Source organism: Heptranchias perlo, chromosome 39, assembly GCF_035084215.1.
Source record: "Heptranchias perlo isolate sHepPer1 chromosome 39, sHepPer1.hap1, whole genome shotgun sequence".
NCBI classification, from domain to species: domain Eukaryota; kingdom Metazoa; phylum Chordata; class Chondrichthyes; order Hexanchiformes; family Hexanchidae; genus Heptranchias; species Heptranchias perlo.
In genome coordinates this window covers 3184636-3203323 of record NC_090363.1, presented here as the reverse complement: position 1 = coordinate 3203323, position 18688 = coordinate 3184636, and the positions used below count along the sequence as shown (strand labels likewise).

At 44.1% G+C, this 18688-nt stretch overlaps 1 protein-coding gene across 3 annotated transcripts in view; it reads left to right on the top strand.

Annotated features, from left to right (window-relative positions):
• The first annotated feature begins 691 nt into the window (after positions 1-691).
• Positions 692-18688, top strand: part of LOC137305079 (carnitine O-acetyltransferase-like) — a 29791-nt gene continuing 11794 nt past the window's right edge. The window contains exons 1-9 of one of the 3 annotated variants that reach the window (XM_067973858.1): positions 692-972; positions 1400-1474; positions 4701-4976; positions 5702-5820; positions 7061-7118; positions 10804-10965; positions 15624-15798; positions 16994-17172; positions 18260-18360. In XM_067973858.1, the coding sequence (XP_067829959.1) occupies positions 1445-1474; positions 4701-4976; positions 5702-5820; positions 7061-7118; positions 10804-10965; positions 15624-15798; positions 16994-17172; positions 18260-18360 (1100 nt within the window). In that variant the 5' untranslated portion in view covers positions 692-972; positions 1400-1444. Of the gene's footprint in view, positions 973-1023; positions 1279-1399; positions 1475-4700; positions 4977-5701; positions 5821-7060; positions 7119-10803; positions 10966-15623; positions 15799-16993; positions 17173-18259; positions 18361-18688 lie in introns of those variants that run through there. The other 2 variants (XM_067973857.1, XM_067973856.1) reach the window with 2 other exon arrangements.

The following is an 18688-nucleotide window of genomic DNA, read 5'->3' as shown; positions in this document are numbered from 1 at the left end:
CACCACCTCAGGCTGAACCTGATTGTTCGCAACTTTGGTGCCATATTCAACCATGAGCCGAGTTTCCGATTCCATATTTTCTCCATTGCAAAGATCGCCTGCTTTCACCTCCGTAATATCACCCGCCTCCACCCCAGCTCAGCCAATCTGCTGCTGAAACTCTCATCCATGCCTTCACCTCCAGACTCGACTATTTCCATGGTCTCCTAGCCGGCCTCTCCATCCTCCATGGTCCATAAACTTTTGCTCATCCAGAAATCTGCTGCTTGTATCTCATCTGGCACCAAGTTCCACTCATCCATCACCACTCCTGTCCTCGCTGACCTACATTAGCTCCCTCAACACCTCCAATTTAAAATTCTCATCCTCACGTTTAAATCCCTACATGGCCTCGCCCCTCCCCATCCCTGTAACCTCCTCCAGCCGTATGAGACCTCCCTTGATCAATACGTTCTTCTGACTATTACCTGTTGTCCATTTCCCTATCTGATCTGTCAGGCACTCACCACGCTGCTGTTATAGACATAGCTTCAGAGGGATTGCATATTTACATTTCGTTAATAAAAGGGCGTGTTTCAATACAGACAGAATGGGTTTCAATAGGAGCATGCACCGACTCGTGTCAACATTGTGAACCAAGCAAAAATCTTCTCCTTTCCCCTCCCCTCCTCTTACTGCCGGCTCGGGCCTGTTCGTTTTGCTGTGAAGAACACTCTTCTTTTGAATAATTAGACCCATTAGATCTCACTTGCTTCCTGTGACAGTCCCTGTGTTATTTTGTCTCACTGCAAACAAATAGCCGCCTCTCAATTTTGTGCCGAATTTCTTTGTAACCTTTATTACCGCGTTTTGCCAAAGAAAATTCCCTTACCCTGACCTTGGTAATGTTGGCCTTTGTTGACATTTGATTAGAGGGCTTCGCATGCCAGACTGTACCATTGCAACAGTGAGGAAAAACCTCCTTTATAAGAGGTACAATGATCGGGTGTTAACGAACTAAAGCCTTTCCATCCACGCCCTCCACTCGTCCATCTATTGCAAATAAAATCACAACAATCATCGGATTCAAAACTCCATCCTGCATTTCCGTCTATTTTGCATTTCTTTAAAAAAAATCCTCCTCAAAATAATGTAAATGTATAAATGACATTCCGTGCTCCTTTCATTAATAATTATCAGTACACGTTGATATTCCACCGCCTCCATAACCCACAGATACCCCTGCACGTTTCGACCGTATCCCTCTTTATTTTGAACACACACGGAAAGCAGACGGAAGTAAGCGAGCTCTGGTGAACTCTAAACTGCTGGCATTTCCTTACATCCGACTCCAGACCCTGGCAGCTGGTGAAACAGCTCTAACTTGGCATTTTGTTTTGTTGTTGCTCTTTTTTTTAAGGTTGGCCTCTGCATCGGAGTAAATGCTTCCCAAAAAAGGTTCATCATGATGCTCACGGCGTCCACGCGCCTCTTGGTGAGTTTCGGATCGTCAGTTTCGTTCCGGTCATTGCTGGCGACACTGTAGCAAAATAATAGCATTTATTAATGGAAAGAAGGCAGAGGAGCAATTTACAAGTTTCACATTGTAGCCACTGCTCTGTTCGGTAACCTGTGCTGTGCTGTTTGCCCACAACCGCTGGTAGATATTTTGCAATTATTAAAGTCAAAATAAACAGCGGGCATTGCACACGTGCTAAATGTCACTCAGCTCTGAGCTGTTGTTCAAGCACCAAAGTAACTTGCTCCCCACCATATCCCGGTGAAAGTGTTCTGAGTGATTGCTGGGATACTCTTGCAGGGCCGGAAGAGCAACAGTAACCTGCATTGTTGGATTTTGTTAACAAACCCCTCTGTCTGTAAAACAATCTTACCCAACCATACCAGTAGAAACCGCCTTTAAAATGCAATCGAAGGAGGAAAGAACTTGCATTTATACGGCGCCTTTCACGACCCCAGGACGTCCCAAAGCGCTTCACAGTCAATGAAGTATTTTTGGAAGTGTAGTCCCTGTTGTAATGTCGAAGGAGAGCGTGTTACTGAATTCCTATGCATCACAAACATTGTATAAAGGGGAGATCTGTACACTTGTTCTTCCGCTTGTTTGTTTTTTCTTTCTCTTGGTTTCCAACTGCTGGTAGATATTTTGTGCAGAAGTTCCTCTCCAGTGAGATCACGAATCAAAGGCTGTGTGTGGCCTACTTGGCAATGGTCAGTTTCTGCATAAAATGGACACTCCCAGGGGGCCTTTGACCAGCAGTTTAAAGGCGTATTCTTTCTATTATTCTTAATCTAACCTGACATTGTGTTTGTTCTACAAACAGTTTTCTGTCTCAACCAAAGCCATTATAAATGTAACCTCTGGAGAATGGAGTAGGTGAACTTGTGAGCTATGAGTCTTCCATCTTGGTCAGAAGGAAGTGGGAACATAGTTACTGGATTATCCTATGCAGTGTCTGTGTTCCTGTGATTCTGGCCTCTTGCGCATCCCCGGTTTTCATCGCTCACCATCGGCGGCCTTGACTGCTGCTGCCTAAGCCCTAAGCTCTGGAATTCCCTCCCTGAACCTCTCTCTCCTCCTCCTTAAAACCTACATCTTTGACCAAGCTTTTGGTCATCTGTCCTAATATCTCTTTATATGGCTCTGTGTCAAATTTTGTTCGATAACGCTCCTGTGAGGCCGCCTTGGAATATTTTATTATGTTAAAGGCGCTGTATAAATGCTAGTTGTTGTTGTTGACCTGGTTATGCGTTTCACTAAAATAAAGGTAGATATTGTCCTATCACAATACATCTCAAATGAACCTGAGCTCACAGACTACATCTGTAATGGTCACCTACACTGACATTGACAATAAATGAATGACCCGGTCCTGAACTTGGATTTGTAATTCTCCCGCCCTTTAGTGGTGTCCTGAGTCAGACCGTTTCTTCATCTGTTGGTCCTAGGTTTGAATCAAGACCAGACTGATGGGATGAAAGCCCCTGTCTGTAAGGGTATGGGATGACTGAGCATCTGGAGGTACCATTCCAGCAAGGCAAGACAACAGTGCAAGTTTCTCTCTGCCTGTCTTCTCCTGAGGCCGAATGCCATGTGTCTCTCTTGCTTTTTCCTCCCAGTTACCAGCTGAGAAGCACTGCACCAGGACTTGTACTTGTGACCTGCTGATTTGGAGTCACTGCCTCAGAGCAGAACAATAAACCTGTTCTCTAAAGTAACAATGTTTTGTCCTGAGAGCATAAGCAGACTTCAAGGCAAATCCACGTACAGAAATGTAGCAATATAGGAACAGGAGGTGGCCATTCAGCCCCTCAAGCCTGTTCTGCCATTGAATTAGATCATGGCTGATCTGCACCTCCACTCCATGTACCCGCCTTTGCTCCATATCTCTCATTACCCTTACCAAACAAAAACCTATTGATCTCAGTCTTGAAAGTTCCAATTGTCCCCCAGCATCCAGAGCCTTTTGGGGGAGAGAGTTCCAGATTTCCGCTACCCTTTGTGTAAAAAAATGTTTCCTGATTTTGCTCTAATTTTATTATGTCCCCTTGTTCTTGATTTCCCCCACCAAAGGAAATTGTTTCTCCATATCTACCCTTTCAAATCCTTTTAACATTTTAAGCACCTCGATCAGATCACCCCTTCTCTACACGGGGGAATACACCATGCTCCTAATTCCTCCTGCTTTGGTTTGGTCTCCATTTTTTCCCTTATGCTGCTGGGAAGCACCTTGGGGACATTTGCTACGACAAATAAATGTAAGTTGCTTTGTTGTAGTCTGCCAATTTCCTGATGTTGCGTGGGGAGGTACTGAGGAGAGGCCAGGTGTTGCCCCTAGGGTGTGAGGAGCCAGAGGGGGAAATTATTGCTAGACTATTCTTGTGAGCAGCTTTAAAAATAAAGTACATGCCACTTGCTTACCTGTGTTAAAAGGTGCGCTAGGAGGTAGTGCCTTCACCCTGCTGTGCCACTTGCTACTGTTTAATTCTTATCCAGTTTATAATACAATGCAATGTTACCTTTGGGTTCAAGGTCAGTGTGTAATTGGTACTTTTGGAAAGGCTATTAGATTATAATCACAGTTACCGACGAATAAAAGATTGGTCGAACACAATCAGCCTTCCATTGCCCTATTTACCTTCTGCAGGTCATTTAGAAGAATGTTGACTTATTAACATACACACAATAAGCCAATAGACAAACGAACAAATCCACAGGCTGAGCCACAGCGAGATGGCAGCCTTCATCCACACTCGACAAATGTTTCATTCCTAATAGGAACTCTTTTCTTCCCTGAAACTGCGCTCGTGGTGTTCTGTTAAAGGGGACTGTATTCAAGACAAAGTGAGTGGCAAACCTTTATTTTTAACAAACACACAACATAAATAACATTAATGTGCTATTCTCATCGTATGGTTCTTATTCCTTTCCAAATTTAAGAGGTTTGCCGACAGTTTTTGGTGAAGAAATGTGCCTTGGGCGGTAACACAAAACGAGGGGTATTGATCGCATGGACCGCCTGTTCTTCGCTCCGCCAAATATTCAGCTCGATTGATGTCAATGGAAAAAGAAAATCGGGCGGAGTGTAAAACGGGCTGCTGATTCGCTGTTGCCCATTTTGCGCTAGCGCCTAGCACGGACTTCACCCCCGAGTCCCTAAGTCCAGGTACTGAGTGTCATTATGATCCTATCTTTATTGCAGAAGGTCAGAGTATGGCGGCCAACTTTCCTCATCAAGCCGCCAGGCTTCCCAAGCCCTGCAGGAGGGCTTTTCTCCACCCATTTTCCGTTGCCTCAGCTGCCGGTTCCTCCGCTGAAACATACATTGGAACACTACCTGCTGGCATTGCAGCCGCTCGTGACCCCAGAGGAGCTGGAACAGACCAGGCAAATGGCGGGAGAGTTCAGTAGACCACGTAGTATCGGACAGAAGCTACAGGACAGACTGGAAAGACGAGCAAGAAGGACCGAAAACTGGGTAAGTGGTGGGAGTTGTCACAATAAACAATCAGATACAGGGGCACTACAATTCCTCTCTGTATTCCCCCAGACTAGAAGGAAAGTGTGAGGGGGCGGGAGGGGGGGGTTGCTGAGTTGAGAGTAATGCACTTGACCACCAGCCAGTGGACATTGGGTGATGACTGGATTGGGCTCGGCTGTGATATCTTCCAATGTCAAATAGCAGTCTGTTTGTTCGGCAGCCTATCGACCACCTCAAACACCAACTCGCTCCACCACCAGCTTTGTTTACTTCAGGCTGGGGAGCTATGTGGTGTCAAACCGACTTCCCGATGGGTTACAGCTGGCCAATATCTGGCCGCCATCATTGTAAATGGGGCGGGGACAGGGGGGGGGGACACATCACGTTTGCAGTGGTGACCCATTTGGAGGCCGTTAACCGGCTTGTTAACACCAGGTGACACAACTTAAAATCGGCCCTCACATTTGTCCCTCAGTCCATAAGATAATGCTTAGCATCACTCGTTCAGTCTTTCCTGAATAATGCTACCATTGTGTGAATCTTGCTCTGCTCAGTGCAATCACCCTTACCACCCAGCACCACTGGATATGGTTTTCACTGCTGCTTGTGTCTCTTTAACTGTGTTTGTTACCTGTACTCTCTGTCGTCGCTCTCAGCCGTCGCCCTCTGTAATCACTCTCTTTCGTCACCCTCCATTGTCACTCTCTTTGCTTCTGTTTCAGCTCACGGACTGGTGGCTCCAGAGCGCTTACCTCGAGTGTCGGCTTCCCCTGGCTGTTCACTCGAACCCTGCTGTGGTGCTGCCCAAACAGGACTACAACGATTGGAAAGGACAACTCAGGTAGGAGATGGCACTGCCCACGCCATGGGAATTGCCCAGTCACTCGTTCACAACATATCAGCGGGCAGCATCCTCCATCCAGCCCCCTTGAGATAAAGGTCAACATTCCATTAACATCTTTGATTACTTTTTCTACCTGTCTACTGGCTTTTAATGATTTGTGCACTTGGACTCCCAAATCTCTCTGCTCCTCTGTAGTTCCTCACCATTTAGGAAATACTTTGATTTATCTTTCTTGGGTCCAAAGTGGATGACCTCACATTGAACTCCATCTGCCATAGTTTTGCTCACTCACTATCTGTATGTCCCTTTGCAACTTCCTGCTCCCATCTGCACTACTTACTGTGCCTCCTAACTTAGTGTCATCCGCATACTTGGATATACAATTCTCTCCTCCTTCATCCAAGTCATTAATAAATGGGGTGAAAAGTTAAGGCCCCAGGGCAGATCCCTGGGGATCATCACTTGTCACATCCCACCAATCAGAGGACGTACCCTTTATCCCCACTCTCTGTCTCCTACCTCCCAACCAATTTCCAACCCAAGTCAAAAAGCTACCTCCAATTCCGTGCTTTCTCATTTTTGCTAATAATCTCTTGTGTGGAACCTTGTCAAATGCCTTCTGGACGTCCATATAGACAACATCTGTAGACACTCCCTTATCTACCTGAATCTGACAGTGGAACAAAGCTGGATTAAAGGAGGAGTGTCATGTTTGGTGGAATTAGTTTCCCACCAGGTCTTCGTTCCTGGATAACCTCCTGTGAAAAGTCTATTTCAGAGCCACGTGTCTGGGAAGTTGAAGTTGTACTGAGTGCTAACGATCATTTTAATGAGATAAACATTCTGTAGCAGTAGGGAGATGAACAGATGACAGTCATTTAATGAGTATTTCTGTTTACCAGCTTGGTGAAATGACAACCAAGACCGTATGCACAGGTTTCTCTGTGCAGTTTAATCCTGCTTCCTTACACTAGCAATTCAGTAACTCATCCTAACTCATTTTTCCCATTGTATAATTGATATTCACTGTATAAAGAAAAATATTATGAAAAAGATAGTTAATTCTCCTTCCACATTTGTTTTTATATTTAAATCATGTTGATGTTGGAGTTGACAGTTGAATGTTTCTCTCTTGTATTTGGACTGAAATGCTGGTCCCTCCTGCCCCAATCTTGGAGTAACTTATTCACTCTGTAATGCTTGGTTTCTTATTGTGATTTTTTTTTTTTCCCCTCAGGTTTGCAGCCAAACTAATCGCTGGAGTCCTGGACTTCAAATCTAAGATTGACAGGCAAGTTCTCCCAACTAGCTCCATTGGAGTTTCCCAAAAATTTCATGCAGTTGATGGATACAAATGGGGGCATGATCCCAGGAAAACATGGTGTATAAGTCAGCCTTTCTGTCTATAGTGTTGAACAATTATCTATATGACGCAACCTTCTATTATTTTAATACCACTTTACTTTATGGTTGTTGAATTGTCGGATTTTTTTAATAGAGGTAACATTCTGCCGTCAGCGGTTGATTTCATAGAATCATACAGCACAGAAGCAGGCCATTCGGCCCATCATTGATTGATTGATTCCTGGGATGAGAGGGTTGTCCTATAAAGAAAGATTGAGTAGAATGGGCCTATACTCTCTGGAGTTTAGAAGAATGAGAGGCGATCTCATTGAAACTTATAAGATTCTGAGGGGGCTTGACAGGGTAGATGCTGAGAGGTTGTTTCCCCTGGCTGGAGAGTCTAGAACTAGAGGGCATAGTCGCAGGATAGGGGTCGGCCATTTAAGACTGAGATGAGGAATTTCTTCACTCAGACGGTTGTGAATCATTGGAATTCCCTTCCCCAGAGGGCTGTGGATGCTGAGCCGTTGAGTATATTCAAGGCTGAGATGGATAGATTTTTGGACTGTAGGGGAATCAAAGGGTATGGGGATCGGGCAGGAAAGTGGAGTTGAGGTCGAAGATCAGCCATGATCTTATTGAATGGTGGAGCAGGCTCGAGGGGCCGAATGGCCTACTCCTGCTCCTATTTCTTATGTTCTTATCGTTCCTGTGCCGGCTCTTTGAAAGACCTATCCAATTAGTCCCATTCCCCAACTCTTTCCCCATAGCCTTGCAAATTTTTCCTTTTCAAGTATCCAATTCCCTTTTGAAGGTTATTGCATCTGCTTCCACCACCCTTACAGGCAGTGCATTCCAGATCATTACAACTCGCTGCGTAAAAAAATGTCTCCTCATCTCCCCTCTGGTTCTTTTGCCAATTACCGTAAATCTGTTTGCTCTGGTTACTGACCCTCCTGCCAGTAGAAACAATTTCTTATTTACTCTATCAAAACCCGTCATAACTTTAATTTCCTGATATTTAGTAATGATCGGGTTTGTCAATATGCCCGATCTGTTAAAAAGAATGTGTTTGACTTGCTCCCTAGGAGTCCCGGTTAGTTCTGGTTGTATCCTGTTATGTCACCTAACATATACAAAGAACCACATGGGCAATAGCTCGATTACGGACGGGTATGGTTGGTTGTGGCCTTGTTTACTCCAAGGGGATAGAATATAAAAACAGGGAGGTATTGCTGCAGTTATATAGGGTATTGGTGAGACCGCACCTGGAATACTGCATACAGTTTTGGTCTCCATACTTAAGAAAAGACATACTTGCTCTCGAGGCAGTACAAAGAAGGTTCACTCGGTTAATCCCGGGGATGAGGGGGCGGACATATGAGGAGAGGTTGAGTAGATTGGGACTCTACTCATTGGAGTTCAGAAGAATGAGAGGCGATCTTATTGAAACATATAAGATTGTGAAGGGGCTTGATCGGGTGGATGCGGTAAGGATGTTCCCAAAGATGGGTGAAACTAGAACTAGGGGGCATAATCTTAGAATAAGGGGCTGCTCTTTCAAAACTGAGATGAGGAGAAACTTCTTCACTCAGAGGGTGGTAGGTCTGTGGAATTTGCTGCCCCAGGAAGCTGTGGAAGCTACATCATTAGATAAATTTAAAACAGAAATAGACAGTTTCCTAGAAGTAAAGGGAATTAGGGGTTATGGGGAGCGGGCAGGAAATTGGACATGAAGCTGAGTTCGGATCGGTCAATGCCCTGTGGGTGGCGCAGAGGGCCCAGGGGCTGTGTGGCCGGGTCCTGCTCCTACTTCTTGTGTTCTTTAGATTGTGGTTGGGATCAGATCAGCCATGATCTTATTGAATGGCGGAGCAGGCTCGAGGGGCCGATTGGCCTACTCCTGCTCCAATTTCTTATGTTCTTATGTTCTTAAGCATGTTCGAGGCTGCAATTCACATCAGTAGCCCAAACAATCGCTATAACTAACTGATTGGTACATCAGAAGGGTGTGTCCCCCAGTGTGTCCTGCTGACGCCAGGAACCAGCAGGTCGAACAGCTAATTAAATAGCTGCCCGGCCTCTCCTCTCGATGGCTTGCTCAGAATTAATGCATTATTTTGTTCCTTTCATCTACCTTCGGGCATTTTGTGTGGAGTGCTGCTCAGCTGTTTAAAACATTGGTCAGTTCCAGCAACACTGCTGAACAGTGCGGCTAACGGGTCACCCGTGAACCTGTTGCAGTTAATGAGTAAAGGACAGTTAGTGGCTCGTTAGTAATGGCATAATTCATTCCGATGCTAGATTGTAGAAATTAACAATGTTATAATTGTAGGAGCAATAGTGGTGTTTATGGCTAGGTTGTGAGTTCAAATTCTACCCAGATAAGCACCAGGAAAAACGATCACAAAAGCTGTCAGATTGTTGTAAAAGCCCAACTGGTTCACTAATGTCCTTCAGGGAAAGGAGCCACTCCTACCCGGTCTGGCCTACACACAATTCCAGTCCCACACTATGTCGTTAACTCTTGATGTCCTTTGCGGTGGCCAATTAACAGGATACGTAGGGATGGGTATAAATACAGTCTTGCTGGCCTGCCTACATCCTGAGAATAAAAATAAAATGAATTTAGGAAAACTGCCATAAAGCGATCGGTTCAGCCAAACTGCACAGATGATTATAAACCATTGCAATAACATAGTATCAGACGGGCTGTGATTTTGCAAAGCAGAATTTGATTGTGGCGATCAGTCACTATAACAAACAGCGATTAATATAACAGGATTCCACCGGGTTTTATTCAGTTTGTTCCAGATCCTAGCTTATATCCAGGAACACCTCGTCAGCTACTTTTAGTGCCATCCTCTCACCTCAGGTTCCCTATACACGGGTCTCTGACCTCAAAGTTGTTAGTCAACCTTCTTCCTTCTATGGGTCACAGCAACACGCTTTGAGTAAGCACGAGATAGTTGAGTATACGGAACAGACTTTATTGTACAGTTCGGGTGATCAACCTGTGCAGAACAAGGGTAGCATCCAGTTTCGCTCTTTCCAGTTACCTGCTTTAGCCTTGTAACTGTACCCCTTTTTATACACATGTTTACTACAAAAGCAACATACTGTAATATTTTCATAGAGAGACAGACCTTCAGATTTCAACTCCTACTCCCTCCCTTGTTAGCTGTCTCCAGACCTTATCAAGGACACCAAGTTCAAAGCATCCTGTATTCTGGCTATTCTATGGACTATAGTTTCTACATTAATCACTCATGGTTGATGTCCGCTCCAGGCAGCGCTCCCTTGCATTCCATTGACATCTGTAATGGAATAGAATCCCTTTGTTCACGTTCAATGTTTCATCTTGCCTTGTGTTACCAGGCAACCTGCTGGTCCATCAACCAGTTATGGTTATTCTAGTTCATTGTTGTTATTATAGTTTATTGTAGTTATTAACTCTCAACTCTATAACATGTCCAACATAAGTAAACTTGTTGGATTCATTAAGGCCGGCAGCCAGAAAGACCAGTTTTTTTTTTAAAAGGTGGGTCTTTCTGTCACAGGCCTCAGTAGGCCTGGCAAGTTTACCGTTTTATTTTGATGCTGTATCTAGGAATTCTCTTTGTTTTCTTCAGGCAGACCCTTCTAGCAGAGTATATGAGAGGAAAACCCCTCTGCATGGATCTGTACTCTAAAATCCTGTCGTCTTGTCGCATCCCAGGGCCCAAACACGACACTTTGATAAACTACGGCTACATAAGGAGTCCACCAGCACATGTCACGGTCGTCCGCAACTTCCAGGTAAAGTCCAAGAATGTTTACCTAAATTTTGATAGTTTGATCTGAGACTCTCCATCCTGATAATGTGCATTTTGTTGATTGCTCTACACAGTACATTCTTGTACAATATTTATCCCTCAACCAACACACTAAAATAGACTATCGGGTCATTGTCACACTGCTGTTTGTGGGATCTTGCTGTGAGCAAATTGGCTGCTGCGTTTCCTACATTACAACAGTGACTACTCTTCAAAAGTAATTCATTGGCTGTAAAGTGCTTTGGGATGTCCTGAGGTCATGAAAGGTGCTGTATGCATAAAAGTTTTTTTGAAACACTGGGAGACCACAGGCTTGTTGGAGATAGGATTATAAAAATGGCTTCCCCCTTTCCATAAATTTTCTCCCCTCCCTCCTGCTTTCCCAAAGGCAGTGCTTCTTGCTGGGATATGATTCCACGGATGCTGGCCATCCTCCAATTCCACACCTAAGTGACCATTCTCGTGTGAATCAGGCGAGTGTGTGTCAGCGAGCTACTCAACTTTGGGCCATCACAGCTAAGCTCGATCCTGTCTGCCAATATCCACACACAAACGCACTTTCATCACAGATTGCTGGATAGGCATCGGAAGCAGACACCCTTGGACAACATTCCCCTTCCTATCCCAGAGGCACTGAAGCCATTTATAGCACCTACCACCACCCTGGCTGAATCCAGCTAACTCCGCACACCCAGAATCAAAACCGGGGCTTCCTTATTCTGTATGGTTCAGCTACTCACCGTCTTATCAGGCTAAATTAATCATTAAAGAAACAATGACAGTTACTTTTTAATGAGGATAAGGCATCCTGGTACCGAGACAAAGGTCCAATGTGAACCCTCCCCGCCAGGTGGATTAGGTTAAAATCGGGGCTTTATATCCACTTTGTAATTGTAAAATTGTTCATTTTTGCATGTTTGCCATTTTGCTGCCAGTAGATGGAGCTCTTGCGCCTAGTTGCTTTCTGCAAGGTGGTGTAGAGTTCTGTACTCCAGAAGTGATTTTTAAAAAAATAGCCTCCTAAATTTTTTAAGAAAAAAAGGTAAATTATGGGGCCAATGTAAGAATTTTCGAGTGTAATTAAATTGATGGGCTTTGCATCTTGAATGGTGATAACTTTTCCCAAGTTCTATTGTATTCTTAGTTCACAGGGGTTCAGCACTTTTGATGGCTGGTGGACTTATCTCTAGGTCTCACAGTGTCAGTCTGTCGGGTTTATTGGTCTCTATTCCGAGCCTCTGTTACAGTGTCAATCTGTGGGGTTTAATGGTTATTCCGAGCCTCTGTTACAGTGTCAATCTGTGGGGTTTAATGGTTATTCCGAGCCTCTGTTACAGTGTCAATCTGTGGGGTTTATTGGTTATTCTGAGCCTCTGTTACAGTGTCAATCTGTGGGGTTTATTGGTTATTCCGAGCCTCTGTTACAGTGTCAATCTGTGGGATTTATTGGTTATTCCGAGCCTCTGTTACAGTGTCAATCTGTGGGGTTTATTGGTTATTCTGAGCCTCTGTTACAGTGTCAATCTGTGGGGTTTATTGGTTATTCCGAGCCTCTGTTACAGTGTCAATCTGTGGGGTTTAATGGTTATTCCGAGCTTCTGTTACAGTGTCAATCTGTGGAGTTTAATGGTTATTCCGAGCCTCTGTTACAGTGTCAATCTGTGGGGTTTAATGGTTATTCCGAGCTTCTGTTACAGTGTCAATCTGTGGGGTTTAATGGTTATTCCGAGCCTCTGTTACAGTGTCAATCTGTGGGGTTTATTGGTCTCTATTCCGAGCCTCTGTTACAGTGTCAATCTGTGGGATTTATTGGTTATTCCGAGCCTCTGTTACAGTGTCAATCTGTGGGGTTTATTGGTCTCTATTCCGAGCCTCTGTTACAGTGTCAATCTGTGGGGTTTATTGGTTATTCCGAGCCTCTGTTACAGTGTCAATCTGTGGGGTTTAATGGTTATTCCGAGCCTCTGTTACAGTGTCAATCTGTGGGATTTAATGGTTATTCCGAGCTTCTGTTACAGTGTCAATCTGTGGAGTTTAATGGTTATTCTGAGCCTCTGTTACAGTGTCAATCTGTGGAGTTTAATGGTTATTCCGAGCTTCTGTTACAGTGTCAATCTGTGGAGTTTAATGGTTATTCTGAGCCTCTGTTACAGTGTCAATCTGTGGGGTTTAATGGTTATTCCGAGCCTCTGTTACAGTGTCAATCTGTGGGGTTTATTGGTTATTCCGAGCCTCTGTTACAGTGTCAATCTGTGGAGTTTAATGGTTATTCCGAGCCTCTGTTACAGTGTCAATCTGTGGGGTTTATTGGTTATTCTGAGCCTCTGTTACAGTGTCAGTCTGTGGGGTTTAATGGTCTCTATTCCGAGCCTCTGTTAGTGTCAATCTGTGGGGTTTATTGGTTATTCCGAGCCTCTGTTACAGTGTCAATCTGTGGGGTTTATTGGTCTCTATTCCGAGCCTCTGTTACAGTGTCAGTCTGTGGGGTTTAATGGTTATTCCGAGCCTCTGTTACAGTGTCAATCTGTGGGGTTTAATGGTTATTCCGAGCCTCTGTTACAGTGTCAATCTGTGGGATTTAATGGTTATTCCGAGCTTCTGTTACAGTGTCAATCTGTGGAGTTTAATGGTTATTCCGAGCCTCTGTTACAGTGTCAATCTGTGGGGTTTATTGGTTATTCCGAGCCTCTGTTACAGTGTCAATCTGTGGGGTTTATTGGTTATTCCGAGCCTCTGTTACAGTGTCAATCTGTGGAGTTTAATGGTTATTCCGAGCCTCTGTTACAGTGTCAATCTGTGGGGTTTATTGGTTATTCTGAGCCTCTGTTACAGTGTCAGTCTGTGGGGTTTAATGGTCTCTATTCCGAGCCTCTGTTAGTGTCAATCTGTGGGGTTTATTGGTTATTCCGAGCCTCTGTTACAGTGTCAATCTGTGGGGTTTATTGGTCTCTATTCCGAGCCTCTGTTACAGTGTCAGTCTGTGGGGTTTAATGGTTATTCCGAGCCTCTGTTACAGTGTCAATCTGTGGGGTTTATTGGTCTCTATTCCGAGCCTCTGTTACAGTGTCAATCTGTGGGGTTTATTGGTTATTCCGAGCCTCTGTTACAGTGTCAATCTGTGGGGTTTATTGGTCTCTATTCCGAGCCTCTGTTACAGTGTCAATCTGTGGGGTTTAATGGTTATTCTGAGGCTCTGTTACAGTGTCAATCTGTGGGGTTTAATGGTTATTCCGAGCCTCTGTTACAGTGTCAATCTGTGGGGTTTATTGGTTATTCTGAGCCTCTGTTACAGTGTCAATCTGTGGGGTTTATTGGTTATTCTGAGCCTCTGTTACAGTGTCAGTCTGTTGGGTTTATTGGTTATTCCGAACCTCTGTTACAGTGTCAATCTGTGGGGTTTATTGGTTATTCTGAGCCTCTGTTACAGTGTCAGTCTGTTGGGTTTATTGGTTATTCTGAGCCTCTGTTACAGTGTCAGTCTGTTGGGTTTATTGGTTATTCTGAGCCTCTGTTACAGTGTCAGTCTGTGGGGTTTAATGGTCTCTATTCCGAGCCTCTGTTACAGTGTCAATCTGTGGGGTTTAATGGTTATTCCGAGCCTCTGTTACAGTGTCAATCTGTGGGGTTTATTGGTCTCTATTCTGAGGCTCTGTTACAGTGTCAATCTGTGGGGTTTATTGGTCTCTATTCTGAGGCTCTGTTACAGTGTCAATCTGTGGGGTTTAATGGTTATTCCGAGCCTCTGTTACAGTGTCAATCTGTGGGGTTTAATGGTTATTCCGAGCCTCTGTTAGTGTCAATCTGTGGGGTTTAATGGTTATTCTGAGGCTCTGTTACAGTGTCAATCTGTGGGGTTTATTGGTTATTCTGAGGCTCTGTTACAGTGTCAGTCTGTGGGGTTTAATGGTTATTCTGAGGCTCTGTTACAGTGTCAGTCTGTGGGGTTTAATGGTTATTCTGAGGCTCTGTTACAGTGTCAATCTGTGGGGTTTAATGGTTATTCCGAGCCGCTGTTACAGTGTCAATCTGTGGGGTTTATTGGTCTCTATTCTGAGGCTCTGTTACAGTGTCAATCTGTGGGGTTTAATGGTTATTCCGAGCCTCTGTTACAGTGTCAATCTGTGGGGTTTATTGGTCTCTATTCTGAGGCTCTGTTACAGTGTCAATCTGTGGGGTTTAATGGTTATTCCGAGCCTCTGTTACAGTGTCAATCTGTGGGGTTTATTGGTCTCTATTCTGAGGCTCTGTTACAGTGTCAATCTGTGGGGTTTAATGGTTATTCCGAGCCTCTGTTAGTGTCAATCTGTGGGGTTTAATGGTTATTCTGAGGCTCTGTTACAGTGTCAATCTGTGGGGTTTATTGGTTATTCTGAGGCTCTGTTACAGTGTCAGTCTGTGGGGTTTAATGGTTATTCTGAGGCTCTGTTACAGTGTCAGTCTGTGGGGTTTAATGGTTATTCTGAGGCTCTGTTACAGTGTCAATCTGTGGGGTTTAATGGTTATTCCGAGCCGCTGTTACAGTGTCAGTCTGTGGGGTTTATTGTCTCTATTCTGAGGCTCCATTAGCAGTGTAGGTCTGTGGGGATTCACTGATCCTGTTGACGGTCGTCACTAACTCACTTGCGCTAACTCTTGTTCCAGTTCTTTCACCTGGACGTGTACAACAGTGACGGCTCCCCTCTAACTGTGGATCAGATTCACATGCAGCTGCAGCGAATCAGGAATCTGTCCTGGAAAACGGACAAGGAGCCACTGGGAGTGCTCACCAGTGACCATCGGAACACCTGGGGACAGGCCTACAACACCCTCATGAGAGGTAGTCTGGGAGAGATTGCAGTGCTGGAAAGGAGATGAACTCCTTGACTTTTCAGACTGAATTCTGAGATGTAGATGACTAGTTTGTAATGTTATGCTTCAATTTCAATTTCTATGAAGCATGCACAAATCAATTGAACCCAAAGTTATTTAATATTGATTCAATGTTGTCACGTGCACCACTGAATGGAGGAAGATGTTGGGTTTGTGGGAGCATCACAGAAAGAAAGCACAAAGGTCATTAGCATCTAACTGCACAGAATCTACTTTAAGGTGAAGCAAAGATAGGACTGACTATGCCCATCAACGAGGTTTAGGACATCTAACCTATCCTGTCAGGGAATATGAGGAGTGGAGTGGGAAAGAAGTAAAGGAAAACTGCAACAAGAAAGATGTGTTCCTGCCTAGTTTTCTGAAAGATTCACCATTATTGTAATACAAGTGTAATTTGGTTTTACACTTGATATATGAATATTGTTTCCTACAGTGTATGGTTTTAGAATTGGGATTCCTTCCATTCTGGTTAAAGGACTTTTATATTTTCTCTTTTGTTACCAGTTCCTGGATGGCTTTGTTAGTCTGCTGTTGGTAATATTTTATGCTCCATTAAGGACTATGTATCCCTGATATGATGTGTTGTGATTCACTCGCAAGAACTAGAGTTGGAGGAGAAGTAAAAATTTAATTCAGATACAGTATTACTTTGCGTTAGATACAGTTCCTTTATATATAATATAAAATATGATCTAATTGAGTTGTTTAAAATTATAAAAGGATTCGATAGAGTAGACACAGTGAAGCTATTTCCCCTGGTGGGGGAATCAAGAAGAAGGGGACACAATCTTAAAATTAGAATTAGGTCATTGAAGAATGAAATCAGGAAGGACTTCTTCACACAAAGGGTAGTGGAAATCTGGAACTCTTTCCCCCAAAAGCTTGTGGATGCTGGGGGTCAATTGAAATTTTCAAGACTGAAATCGACAGATTATTGTTAGGTAAGTGTATTAATGGAAGGGCTGTGGATCAATGGCGGGTAGATGGAGTTGAGATACAGACCAGCCATAATCTGGTTAAATGGCAGAACAGGCTGGAGGGGCTGAATGGCCTACACCAGTCCCTTTATTTTCTTTCAGTAAAACTAAACCCTTCATGATGCACCATCGCCTCTGTAACGCAGCAATTTATATCTTCCTTAGACAAACTGAACAGAGAATCGGTGCGGGCCATTCAGAAGAGTATTTTTACGGTATGTCTGGATTCTCCAGTCCTGAAGATCTCTGAGGAGAAGTACACAAGCCGCATGGCCGCTCAGATGCTGCACGGAGGAGGAAGCTACTCAAACAGTGGCAATCGTTGGTTTGACAAAACTCTGCAGGTACAAGAGACCGAGGCAGGGTGGTGAACTCATTATACCGTTTAATTACGTATGACGAGGTGAATTTGTTTGGTGCTCTCGGTGGAACGGTTTTCATACTGAAAGTACGTTGAGCATTCAGATGTACCATTGTTTACGATGACTTAAAGTGTCAAATTTCATATCAATCCAATTCTGGGAGATATATCCTGTGGGAGCTCAATGTTATTTGTACAGGAGGCGTGTGCTATTGACATGCTTGCTGTATATGTGAGATGTTAGATAAATGAACACTGGCTCTTTCATCTTGTCGTGCTCTCAGATATTGGCTGCTCGGCTGTGCATACTGTTCACCCAATTTGCATCAAACGGGCACATGAATCTTACACGAGGAATATGTTGCTGAGATGTATAGATCATCTTTACTGCGTTAATTGGGTTTGTCACAAAAAGAGCTGGACAGATATCTAGTTGAGAATGGAATGGAAGGTTGGGGATAAATATTGATAAGAAATGATCGGATAGTCCCTGGAACACTTTTCAAAATTTGTTCTCGGGATGTGACCGATGCTGCTAAGGCCACATTTATTGCCCTCATCCCTAGTTGCCCTGCATAGCGATTGTTTTTCCAACAGAGAGCCAGAGAGCATGAAGAGTTAACCTGATAGTGGGCCTGGAGTCATGTGTAGGCCAGACCATGTAGGAATGGCAGGTTCCCTTCCCAGTGAACCAGCTGAATTTTGACGCCACTCTGGCTGCTTTCATGGTCGTGGTGGCTGCCCACAAATTACCAGGTTCATTGAACTGAGTTTCTCAACTTGCCTTGGTGGAATTTGAACTCCCTGTGTCACTAGTCCAGTACCGTAACCACTACACTACTGTACCCAAATAACACAAAGGTTCCCGTGCTGCTAGAACCCATGGAAATATCTGCTGTGGAGAGGAAGCAGCTTGCTTTCTTTTGTCCTTTTGATTCTGGATGCAAGTTAAATGGACGAGTTTTACCTGGTGTGTATTATATATTAATGAAGATAAATAAACCAGCTGGACTAATCACCTGCAATAGCCCTTCTACCCGAAAATCTAAGAGTATCTGATTGTATTGCAGTTCATTGTTGGGGAGGATGGATCCTGTGGTGTTATATATGAACAATCTTCTGCAGAGGGTCCCCCCATTGCCACCATATTGGACCACGTTCTAGATTATTGGTAAGAAAGTGGAGAGCAAAGCAAAGTCCCTGATTTTAGTGACTTATTTAAGATGTTATTTACCTTCTAACTTTGTGCCAATTTCTCTCCTCTTGTACTACCTGTGTCTGAGAGAGCAAGAGACCAGCACCAGTCCGGCTCTGTTACAGGTGCAAAGGGACACACAAGAGTACAAGGCTATTTTTCCCCAAGCCCCATCACAGTGATATTACTGAGTTGGTGAACTTGGCGGAGTAGATCACTTTAACTTGCCAAGTGCGACTTATCATTTTTCCAGTTTGGAGTTATTGGATATCCATTTTTTGAAAATTGATTTCCTGTTGCTTTG